The sequence below is a fragment of the Venturia canescens genome, chromosome 1, assembly GCF_019457755.1.
Source record: "Venturia canescens isolate UGA chromosome 1, ASM1945775v1, whole genome shotgun sequence".
In the NCBI taxonomy this organism is placed as follows: Eukaryota; Metazoa; Arthropoda; class Insecta; order Hymenoptera; family Ichneumonidae; genus Venturia; species Venturia canescens.
Genome location: NC_057421.1, coordinates 31,964,339 through 31,977,302, shown reverse-complemented (window position 1 = coordinate 31,977,302; position 12,964 = coordinate 31,964,339). Strand labels below are relative to the sequence as shown.

At 44.0% G+C, this 12,964-nt stretch overlaps 1 protein-coding gene across 1 annotated transcript in view; it reads right to left on the bottom strand.

The window, feature by feature from the left end:
* Positions 1-12,964, bottom strand: part of LOC122418926 (uncharacterized) — a 48,120-nt gene that overhangs the window by 7,512 nt on the left and 27,644 nt on the right. The window contains exons 9-11 of the mRNA XM_043433080.1: positions 10,601-11,004; positions 3,868-9,436; positions 2,991-3,416 (exon numbers count right to left, since the gene is read on the bottom strand). Coding sequence (XP_043289015.1) covers positions 2,991-3,416; positions 3,868-9,436; positions 10,601-11,004 — 6,399 coding nt within the window. The remainder of the gene's footprint in view (positions 1-2,990; positions 3,417-3,867; positions 9,437-10,600; positions 11,005-12,964) is intronic.

Here is a 12,964-nt window from a genome sequence, read left to right as displayed (position 1 = left end):
ACGAACGCGCGTTACGGAGTAAGCACGTGCAGGTTTACGAGCCAAGAGTACAGGATGCGAAAGTCTCTCCGTGAATTATTCTTAATTGGTGCTGAAACTTGCACGGATCACCTAAATAAAGTGGAGAAATTTTTCCACGGTTTTCTGAAGACGCCTTCGTACTCGCGAGGGCACTATTTTTATTCACAGACTTCTTGAATTCGGTCAGAGACGATAATGAGAAAATTCAAAATTCACTTGAAAAAACGTTGTTGGAATGCGCGAATGAAAATTATTATGAAACTTCTGTGCGACATTACGTCAAGAAAATTAGTTCGATCATTATAATTTGTAAAAGCATATTGAAAACTCGTGAAAAACAAAAGGTTTTTGGTCTGCGTAAAGCTGACTCAGTTCAGTTCCACGAAACGAAGGTTTTTTTATCTCAGCACTCGTTGATTGTGAAATTACCTCAACGATCTGTCTGCACTATTCTCAATCAGTTATAAATTCACAATGATGAATTTTACGAGTGAACAAATAAATGGACTGTTTTCGCGTGCGTTACTCTCCTTGTAATAACTCAAAGAATTTTGTCCCAAGCGTAAATGACGGGATTGAGAAAAAAAATGCCTGAAAAAATGAGAGTTCACTTCATAGAATGCGAGTACACCGCGGGAATGAAAAGAGGATTAATTTTGACGTCAAATTCTCAGTCATCGATGAGGATCGTAGCTGGATGAAAGAACCGTTTGTTATTGCCACAAGTAAAAAAGCTTTGGCACGCATTCCGAAACTGAGGTGGGTCACGCTTCGGCGCGCGTTCGCATACCGTTCGTTCTCATTGCCGGCTTCCACCGAGTATGGAGCAGCGCCGCGAGGACGTTTACGTAGAGTCTTTTTCCCAAACGTTTACAGCTGTTGATTCGTCCGTTCGAAATTTTCGTTAATTCGAGCATCAATCGCCATCTATTTCGCCCGAAAACCGTTTATACATGATTTTTTCAAAAACGATTTTCTTACGAATCCTATGAGATAAGTTTCTCTTTTCTTGCCCATAAAGTCGAGGCTCGCCGTGGTGTAGGTGATTCATTGACAATGAAGAAGATACTTTTATAAGAATAATAACGATAATCCTGGGAAGACGTGCTCAAGACCAACTATAGTTCACCAACTACAGAAATATCATGGCACGCGAGTTCTGTAATTTTATACTTTAATTACACCGTGCGTATGTGTGCGTATGTATGATTATTCCGTTTACTGGTACATCGAGACTCGATAAACGTCCGCGTAAGGTACAAAGTGTGTTCAGGAAGAGCATGACTATTCGAACGTTGATATTCTCATCCGCGACTTCTTACGAGTATATACAAAAATAATAATCGCGATGCGAACGCTCATACTTGAAAATAAAAATGTAACACGGAAATGCTGACATTTTACAAAGAGGACGAGGACATTTTTGTTATTCGAAAACGCTGCGTGCGGTGTGCTCTTTTTATTGCGTAAAGCAATTCTCGAACTTTTCATTGAAACTTTTATCCGTGAGGGGAAAGAAAGTTGACGATGAAAAATGCGAAATATCTCAACGAAGTTTTCGTACGGTTTTTAGTGGTGAAGGAAAATTCAAAAAACTTTGGTATTTGAAATTTCAATACTTGTAAAGATATAATAGAATCGAAGCGTGGTAATCGTAGACCAGAAAATGTCTCAACTCGTTGATAACTTGGGTAAGAAATTTGTAATCGTAAATAATATCTTGTGAGAGAACTGCTTTCAACTTTCCACTTGGTTGTGTACGAGTATATTTATAAAATACCGATATTGCGGAACTCGTCGAAGCGAAATGCTCCGTGACGTTCACCTGTGTTTCGGGAGCGGCGAGACACAATGGGAAATACGTTATCGTTCATCAAGCAATAACGCTCGTAGCGATGAGCGGTGCTTCGAAAATAAATATGAAATCAAGATTTGTAGTTTAAGTTTTTTCTCCTACAAGCTCATGAAGTGAGGATTTGATCGCTACCCGAAATGGGCTAGTCATTCACTTCAAGTTTTCCTTCGTCATTGACGATCGAAGATTCCAAAATATTCTTCAAAAAATGAGTAACGATTCCTTTTTATAACAGCCAAATTACCAGAAAATGCAATCACATTTTTCGACGTCAGTGATTCCACATATTTGAGGACGAAAAAAATTATTATCAATTGTTCAAAATTTGTTTTCAGTTTGAAAAAAAAAGAGACAATTCTTTGAATATTTAGGGAGGGTTATCGATAGCTAAAATTGCTTGGACAAATTGTCTGTCTTCCACTATGGCTCGCTCCGTTAAACGTATAAACCCGAGACAAGGCGCGGCCGAGTTTGACTAAAACGATACTTGGATTTCTCAATCTTCATCGTGCGTACGTGTGTTCGTGTGGTCGTACGCGGCGTGGAGTACCACGACACAAAAACGCATATACGTACGAAGATTCGTTGTTCCGGAGCGAAAAGTCAGACGCATGCCAATATACATCTGTAATCTTGTTTAGTTACGAATAAATTAGTGCGTTCGTTGAACTCCAACCTGCTTCACACTTGCTCGATTTTAATGGAAAATGTTTATCGTAGCTTTATTATTTTTAGGTCAGTCGAACGAAAATTTCATTGCTGTATTTCCTATCGTCGTTATTTTACGAATCTCTGTTTTCATTATTTTTTTAGCAATTGAATTTTAGCAGTCGAATCGAAGCATGGGTTAGCGAAATTATGCGGTTCCTAGGTAGAAAAAAAGGAATTTTAAGTTTGAGAAACTATATACGGTTGCTGTCATTTCTGTTCATTCGTACACTCGAGGTGGTAGAAAGTATTTTTTCGTGTTTCCGTGTTAAATTCACATTCAAGTATGCTAATGTTTCTCTTTCCTTTCCATAACGAGCCCATTGGAAAACCTACGTTCACTTTATTCGTGGGTTTGTAATAATCCTCGACCGATCGTTTACATTTGTCGATATGAAAAACTCACCGGGTGTGAGAGATATCGCCTGCTGTTGCCGTCGAGTTCTCGAGTTTTCGCGCTTCCCACTGCTCGTTTGGCTGCCAGAAACTTGTAGGCCCGGTGCGCTCACAGCGCGTTTTGGCCCGCCACTCGCACCGGCATTTCCAAGGCTGTTTCTCGCGAAACCGGGCGGTCGGTATCTCGCCGATTTGACACCGGTATGCTGCGGCAAAAAATGATAAACACTGTGCGCTTTGTGCATCGGTGTAGTCGGATTTACAGTCGTTGCGACGCCTCCCCCACTCGAATTCGTCGAGGCTGGCAATCTTGGCAGTGAATTCGTTGCTGCAGAAGCTGCAGCTGCTGTTTGCATCCCTCGGGGCAAGGTCGTTGCACGAGGATCACCGCCGTATTCGAGCTCATCTTCCGTATCGTCGTCTCCGGCTGATGCACCTGAATTTTACGGGAAAACAGTGATAATATGAAACCGTAGCACAGCATGAGAAAAATTATCGAATGCCCGAATCTAAGTCAGACCAAATATTCAAATCATAACTTTTGTGTTTTTTTTTTTATCTAGAATCATAAAAAGTGAGAAAACATTTGTTTCAATGAGATTGTGCGTTAAGCTGTTCAAATTGTGATGGAAGATATCCAAATTAGTCAAGTTGAATTCAAAGTAATACGAAAAGTGTTGGAAGATCCAGGGGGGAGGGTGTAAAAAAAACTCCATAAAATTGGACAGATATCGTCATAATAAAGTTCGTAGTTTTTTCAAATTATTCTACGAAAAGATAAAATGTCCGGAACGAAGAATCGGAGATTGAGGTTTTATAGAGAAAAATAAGTGAATATATTTTGAGGTTGTTTCAAGGGCAGAGTTAAAAATGAAAAATATCCTCACCGGACTCTCCACGCGTATTGGCATCCGGTACGGAGGATCGTCTGCGATTACTCCAAATTTTGTCCTCGATCGAGCCACCGGAGCCGCTGACTCCACCGATGCTGCCCCCGATGGAGCCGCAGCTTCGAACTCGGTCGAGCTGTTCCCTGGAGAAGCTTTTCGGATTGAACAACAAATCACCGGCGCTTCGTCTTTTGGCAGCCATGGCAAGAGCACTCGCACTAGCACTCGCACTAACGTCGCCGGAGCAAGCCAAAAGGCTCAATTTAGTTCTCGAATCAGCAGCCATGAGTGCAGACTCGAAGCTGCCGCGCCAGGAGAATCTCTCGTAATCGCTGGCTTCGCGTTCCTCGCCTTCTTGGCCGCCACTCGTTGCAGGATGTCCGTTTATCAGGAGCAGAGGATCGTGAGACTTGGATCTTGGCAAGTGACTGGAAGAGGGTGGATTCGTCGAGTCCGAGGTTGAATCGTCGTCTTCGGTGGTCGAAGCTGAAGACGGTGCACGATGATGATGTTGGGCGTATCTTCGCCACGTCGCGTGTGGCTGAACGGTTGGACCACCCTCGGAAACTTCGTGCATAAGGGCGACCAAACGACTGCCAATGTGGTGCATAACTTTGGCAATTAGAGGCGGACTACTGTGAGGCGTGGAATTGGTATCGGAGCTTGGGCCATCGGCGGCTATTTTCGTGAAGCTTTGCACAAGTTTTTGGTAAACGAAAGCTGTGTCGCGACCCAAACAAGGCTGTTGTTGTTGTTGTTGTTGTTGTTGTTGTTGCTGCTGCTGCTGCTGATGCTGCTGCTGCTGTTGTTGTTGTTGTTGTTGCTGTTGTTGCTGTTGTTGAGCTATCATCGCACTTGGTATTTCTTCTCTCGTTCTCTCCGTTGCGGAGGAGATTCTCGTTGTCGCGGTCGTCGTGGCTCCGATCACCGTGCTCTGCTCGCCCAAATTCGTATCAAATTTATTGATTATCTGCTGACAACTTTGGGATATTTGTTCCTGCAGCGCCGATCGTCTACCACCCGCGGCACCCTCGAGATCCGAACTCGTATAATCCGAACTATCATAAGAATCCGACCAAGTGTCTTCGGAACTCAAATACTCGACGATCTCGCGTACCTGCTCGTCCCTTATTCCCGGCACGGTTTTCATCAACCTCGTTAATTCGTTCTCGAAATAAACCAATTGCGGTGGCTTCGTACGATTTTGCGAGCACATTTTAACCCTCGAATAACCGGTCAGCCTCGGGCTCGGCGCTGGCGAAGGTCCGCTCGAGTTGCTCGCAGCAATCGGTGAATTCGTACTCGCCACCATTGTTTTGAAGAACTGACGCATCTTCGACATCATCAAATTCGTTTCTTCGTCACTCGACCAATTGTTGAAACTGTCTTTACGAGAGAGCGAAGCATTCGGAGGAGGCTGAGTATTGCTCGGCCCGTGATGAAGCTCCGATTTTCCACGCCTCTTGTCATTCTCGTGGCTGCCACCGCGATGCGTTCGTTCCGGACGAGAATGCGAATCTTTTTCAGAGTTCGCGTCGTGCGATTGAGCATCGTTGTTCGATGATTTCTGATGCTGCAACAGATCGTCACAGCTTCCAACGAAACCGGAATCGCGAGAAGCTTGCTTGCCGCGCGACGAGCTCGTGTCGCTCGAGCTCGCTTGTGAGCCACGCGCGCCATCGTTCTGCGAAGAGGACGACGACGAGGAGTGAAGCGAACTTTCTGGTTGGGGAGTTTTCGCTCTTTCGTCGTCGGAATTAATGGTTTCGTTGTCGTTTTCCGGCGAAACGTCAAGGATAATTGTTTCCCTCGGTTCAGGGGTTTTGTTCGTGTCGTCCGTGACACGCGGACTCTGGGTACCGAGATTTCGTGGTTTTTTCTTCTTACGTTTGACCGTGTCGAATTGTCCGTCGGTACCAAAAGCTGGCGTTTGTCCAGCCTCTTCAGCGCCATCGGTCTCCGTCGATGAGCCTTCCGATTGAGTCTCTTGGGAGTCCTGGGCAAGGCTCAAGTCCTGCAGAGAATTTTGTAGGCTCAGATTTTGCGAGCCTTGGGCGAGGGCCAATAAGTTGTCCAGGGAGGAACTGTGCGACGATCTTCCGGTTCCGCGGGCTCGGACGAGACGCTTTCGACGTTGAGCCTCGGGACTGGGACGTCCTTCGGAATCACTGCCCACCGAGCCATCCGAGTCGCGACGGTCTTGATCGAAACCGAGAAACTCTGAAAGAAAATATTTTTCTAATCTCGAAGAATTCAAAAACTCGTTGGAACCCTTGTTCGCGTTATCCTGATTATTCGTCGTCGTCGTCGTCGTCGTCGTTTCGTCCTGACCCAAGGATTCAAGACCTTCCGAATAGATCGAAGAAGTCTCGGAGAGACTGTCAATTTCTCGGGAACTCGTAGCGGCGACATTGTTTTCACCGCCGAGACCAAAGAAGAAATATTTTTCCAATTCCGAGGCAGAAGGGGGACGTTTTTTCCTCGGTGAATTCGTAGCGAGGCTGGGCTCAGCTTCGCTCTCCTCGCAAGATTCCTCGACGATCGTATGGAGCGTAAAGTCAATAGCCTGACGGTGATAACCGCGTAATTCTTCCTCACGATCACCGAGGTTGTTGGCCTCGTCCTCGGAGCTCTCCTCCGTAGCCGTAGTCACACTTTGTTCATCCTCGTCGTGGGAGACTTCCTCGACCCAAGAATCATCGTCGGCGAGACCCTCCTCGAGTATAACCAAGCCGGAACTCGTGGAACACTCTTCGTTCGTTTGAATCGAAGTATTCGGTACTTTCGAACGCGGCGATGTCTGTTGCTCGTTTTGCGAGAGACCGTTACGATCAACGACAACTTTAGAGCCGATTGATTGTTCACACGTATCGTTCGAAGAAATTTTACAATAGTTCTTGAGCACATCCTCGTTTTCACTATTACTTTCGACACTCGTTTTCGTTTCTATCTCACGTTCCGTCGTTACCGAACAACGCTTTACCATAAGAGGCCTTCGGGGTGGTTGTCCGTTCCGAGGATTCGCGTCGTTAACCGATTCGAGAGCGAGATGAAAGTATCCTGCTAATCCTTGACTCGATTGCGTTTCGTTCTCGTTCGGTTGTAACAAAGTTGTCGTATCCGATGTGATAACACTCACGGGCTGATAAGCCCCTTGGGTAATCATCACGAGGCTCCTGTACTTGTTGTTGTTGTTGTTGTTGTTGTTAATGGATGAGGGAAAGTTGGAAGTTGCTGCTCTCGCTTGTTGTTGTTGTTCCCTCGTCGTCGTGGACGTAGGTGAAAAGCAGCCGCCATTCTCCTTTCGTGTGGGCGTGCGTCGCTCGACTGAGCGGAATCTCGTTGTAGCCTTTTCCCTCGCGTCGCTCGACCATTCGTTATTTCCACCTCCACATTCGCTGCCGACGACCTCGCTATCACCTCCCACCTGAGACACCTCGGGTTTCTCGCCTCTCACCGCGATGCTTTCGTCACGCGACCTACCGATACACTCCACCGTTCTCTCATCCTCCTCCTTTCGAGAGCCTGAATTTTTGAAAATTTCCTGTATCTTGCTGGATATTATGTCACCGACGTTTCGAGTTAGCGCATGTGCATCCGGCTCGCACGCACCACTCTTCCCTCTCTCAAGAAAAATCAATTTTTCGTCGGTACGACAGTTTTCTTGAGCTTTCAACGATTCCGCCGAGACTTTCTGCGGTCTCGGAGGTACCGCGGGCGAAGAAGATTCCTTCTTTGGAGTTGAAACATGCAACGGAGATTGTTCAACAATTCGTTCTGAATTCGGTGACGACGCACTTTCCAGGCGTAATATTTTTCGTGGTAATGCGCTCACTGCGTTCAAATTTTGTCCTGCAGCCGATTTTTCGGGTGTTTGAAGATCACTCTTGTTTGAAATTATTTCGTACTCGTGTAGCTCGTCGCTGCTTATTTCGCTTCCAGTCGTATTTATTTCACTGCTGTCGGTCGTCGATGAAGAATTTTGTGATTCGATGCTTTTTTCAATCTTTCCAACATCCACAAGCTTCTGATCAATCATTTCGGATTGTGACATTTCTAAAGACACGTTTTCGACCAATAAGAAAACTCCATTGTTTTTCGTTACAGGACCATCGTCCTTATCACCCGCTGTCAAACCTTTCGAGGCAATTTCTACTTCGCTAGAACACTTACGAACGTTCGATTCAACGTCACAGTTCGATGATGTATCGCATTTGAGCGATGCAGTGTCACGTTTTACCGCATTGTCACGGTCTAAAGAATCAACAATTTCGAGTGAATCGGGAGTTATGACGGAATCCCAATTGTTTTCAACCAATTGATTCGAAATATTTTCTTCAGCCGAAACATCGAGATCTTCGCCATTATTAACCGTAGATAATTTCTCGTCATCGGGGTTAAGATTTTTTATTGATTTCAATTGTATTTTATTTTCGGAAAAATCTGTTGAACTCGCGAGATAAATTTCATTTGCGTCCTGATCGTGCTCAGCGAAGAGATCGATTTTTCGCTCAGCTCTGTTCGGTGGTCGTTCAGCATTGCGCTCTGAAGAATTGTCCAAATCTCCGGGTTCTCGCGGCAAGGTCATGTCCTCGTCGAGAAGACGAACCCGTCGTAAAACAACTGGTTCGATCTCCGCGAGCGACGTGACTCGCTTGAGTTTAACGAGAGTTTCACGAGGCGAGTCGGAATCTTCATTATCTTCGATCTCATTGTCACTCGTTAGTGAATCGTCGTTAACGACGAAAACTCGGGAGAAACGATGAGATGCCGAGTCCTCAAGGTCGCTACTGTCGGCCGATGATCGACCGGATGAACTGGCGGAATTTTCACGCGAATGATGATACATACTTTGTTCTTCTTCTTCGTCTTCGTCGTCGTCGCCCTCGTTATTGTTTTCACGACTGGATCCCGATTCCGCGGAACTATCTTCGGTGTCGTTGACCGATTGTCTTTCCAAAGAAATCGCTTTTTTAGCAGAGGTCTCGTCAACGGCTTTGGGTAAATGGGCCTCAGTTTCAGTCACTTCCGGCACTATTTTTTCGTCAGTCATGAGGACATTCGTCCCCGGAATTTCATTCAATATTTCTGGATTTTGCGGCTCTTCGGAGATTCTGAATTCGGGGGATGGTTGCTCGACATTTTGGTGATCGTTTGTGGGTCGATCGACTGAATTTTCTATCAAATTTTCAGTAACTGCGACCGCAGGGTCCGGGGATAGCGTCAGAGTTTCTTCGACAGCGGGACTGTAGATTCTTGGTACTATTTCCTCAGGTTTGAATACGAACGCCCGCGGATCGAATCCACCGACTGAACTTTTAGAATCGATTCTCGCACCGTTCAATGGCTGATTGAATCTCGGATGCCAGGAGAACCAAGGAGCCGATGGATCGCCACGCAAACGAAGCGTTCCCTCTGGCGTTGCTCCACGAGTTATCATTGACGATGCAGCTGCGGCGAAATCTCCGGTCCACAATGATGCAGGCACCGGAACCGGATACGGCACGGGAACGGGTATGGGTACTGGAACCGGAAGTACATTAGCACCTGGCGAACCACCGCAAGCCTGCAATAGATAATTCGAAAAAGTTTCATATTTTCATAGTCCAGAGATATTTCAATCTTAACTTATGTTTATTGCTATTTCCCAACATTTACTTCGTTTTATAAGAAAAAAATCACTTTCTTCGGTTGCCGATGTTTTCAATTAACGGCCACAGAATCTTTCATTTCGTTCGCCCGAATGGTAGCATTGAAAGTTGTGTAATGAGATTTTATTTCCATTTTCGTTCTTCTGAGCTTCGCATTCATGAATTCATCAACGTATTCTTTCGTATTCGAGTCTGATATAATTACATTCAAAACGGTATTTTTCCATGTAGATGGAAAGATTCAAGATTCCGCGTCCGAGATGGCATTTCCGCTTTTAAATAGTTTCCCATATAATTCAATCAGTTCGCCACTTCTGAGAAATGTAGATTCTTTCATTTTTTATACGCTGGAGACAAAATCGAGTGTATTATTATGTGAAAAACATGCGAAAAGCTCGATGATTTAGAGATAAGCATCGCGAATCGTTATGAGGCGAGGGCGCGGAGTATAATTTTTCTTGCATATTTTACCGGGCTCCACTCCAAGATGGATTATTGAACTCACCAATACATTTTCACCGATAATATAAACGGATATAACATTATTTCCGAGAATATGCGAACAGCAAATTTCCGTAAATCATAAGCATCCATCACTTTGCGCATCAATTACACGATTTGACGGAATTGGCTGGGCGCTTTTAGAACTCTATTGAAAGTTGAAAATTCATGATGTACACGATAGATTGAATCGTTGCATTATCGTTATTAATTTTCCTATATAAGAGAACTGAACTTCGCGGACGATCGCAACGTAATTTCCATTGTAATTAATGTTTATTTATAGGTGTTAACGTACAAAGCACAAGCTTGATACGGAAAAAAAATTATCCACATTCTATACTGGAAATTCTAGAAGAATTTTCGGTATTTTTATCCTTCTTCGGGCGCGAATATGGAATGCACTATGGAATGCATAAAAATTTTTGGATTTTGATAAATTGAATCCGTTTCTCGTGCTAATGCTTCTTCAACTAAACTGCAGATTCGGGGATTTTGCGTGCGATGAACTGTGATCGAGGATTTTTTCGCGACCCGCGTTCAATCGTCCCGAGATTATTGTTGGATTAAAAACTAACCAGGCAAGCAGCGGACCCACGGCCTGGACAGCAGCTCCAGTCTCGTGAGAGAGCGTTGTCAACGTTGAGCGAAGAGTCTGTAATTCCACCGGGCAACGGTAATGTACCACTCTCGAAATAGTCCCAGTCGCAATCCTCGAGACTCTGAGCGTGATTGTTTCTGGGTAAACCGTTGAGGTAAGAAGAACCGGAGCAGCTGCTGTCGGCGTCGTCTTCCTCGCGTCCGGAGGACGAATCGGAGCTTATGAATACGAGACGTCTGTAGTCAGGATTCTGTGTTTCTTGGCACTGCGTCGGACTCGATTGACGTCCACCACCGCGTCCTAAAACGTGAAGAGCTTGGAGATTCTGCAATTCCTCGCCGCAGTAAGTTCTCGCGTGTGATCTTCCTCGTCTCCGTGAACCTTTCAACAAAAATATGAAAAAATGTTGTACTGATGCTACAGGTAATTAAGGCGTCTAAAGGCAACTTTATTGTCTCCAATCATATATATTTGAGAAAATATTAACACGAGTTTTTGCTCAACGAATCACACTACCTTTTAGCAGTTACTCATTTAACAAAAAAATTTATCTAGTGTAACGCTTGTCAGGTATATTTACAAGATTATTCGATTAACTCCGACAAACAAGTTATTACGAATTCGTCACGCAAGCCGCTAAATAGTTAATGAATGAAGATTGCTGCGCAGATACGATGTAATTAAACTGGTGGAATAGCCAGAAAGAGTGCTTCTTCGTAATTTGTTTTCACAATATCATTTGTATTATTTGATAGTTACTTACAATAAATGTTTTCCGTATGAAATATATGAAAACTTGGAGTAAATTACGAGTAAGTATGGTTTGACAAGATTTTCGATTCCCCCAAACTTCGAGCTTAACATTTTTTGGAAACTTCCATCATCGATCAGTGACGAAGGTGTTACTACCAGCTTGAAAAAAATTGGTCACACTTTCGTAATCGATCGGCGACGAACGTTTTCGAAAAATGAGATATTTTCATTAGTCTAATTATGAATAATTGTGATAATATATAAACTCTAAGAATTCATATTTAAATAAAAATTTCACTGCTGCTTACTGCCGAAGCTCGTTAAATGAATATGCGAAGTTCACAGTTTCGCGAATTCTTGATTCACTCTCGTTATTATAGCGTATATAAAAATACAAACACGCATATCAAGTGTTACATTTATCGCGTGAGCAACCGTTGGGATATCGTGCGTGTAAGAATCGAGAGGAAAAAAGCGAAAAAAATGTTGAAAAAACAATACACCCGAGAAAAGAAACGAGGCTTAATCGTGATCACGCTACGTGGAAGGCTGTACTCACGCCCAACATTATTACGCTAATTAATTATGCTGGTCAACGCCACCCCGAGTAACGATGATTACGCGAATGAGCCTGATTTTCGATGACCCTGACCGTACGACTCTAGTCTCATCGTCAATAAACTGTTAGCGCCGTTTACCGTCATTAAAACGTAATTCACATTTCGAAAGAAAAAAAAATAATTCGTATGACGAATGAAAGTAAACTTTTTCTTTCCCGATTACTTTTCGATAAGAAATATAATTTCCTGAAACTATGTTTTTTTAACTAGACAAAAAAATCGTCAACGAGGCAATCGTGGAATGTGAAATAATGCATGTTACCAGATGACACTAAAATAATATAGTTAAATGCTACATTTTAACTCTCTCGTTCACTACGTTCAACTGACCTAAAGAGAAATGAAAAAATGTTTAATTAAGCAGAGCAGTGAAGTCGGCGGCAAATCCGAAGCGAGTGCAGCGTTAAATGTTTCGGCGGGCAGCGCGTATCGAATTACAATCATAAATTTAGCATTTTTTCTGTGATATCGTCGCAGGTAAAGGTGGTCGCGGTAATCCAGGTGCGATAATAAACGGCAGAAGCGGGTGTTACCGTGGAAACGGCTGCGGTTAGCGACTTTGCTGATCAGTCTTCCGTATCCATGGTCAGAAGACACAGAGCGATAGGTCGAAGATAACCGTTTGAGTTTTCATCTTTCGAAAACATTTTTTTGACCAATCCCGAACAAACGAAACAGTCTCGGAGAATCAAGTTTCTCCGGTGTTTCACTTCTTCGATAAATCAGTTATAAAACTTTTGACTCAACGAACATTTTGAACACGCGCGAACGAAAACACTTGTCGAATGACACACGAGAGAATGCACAAGTTCGTCAAAAATTTCGTTCATTTTTGCACGTACACAACGCAGGACAAAAGGATTCTACAGATGTCTGCGAGTCTTTTGGAAATAAGGCAGATTACTCAGGACGCGTATTTGCATGCCTTAAGGAGAAGGAAAAGGGTGCTCCAGGACACACACTGCCCA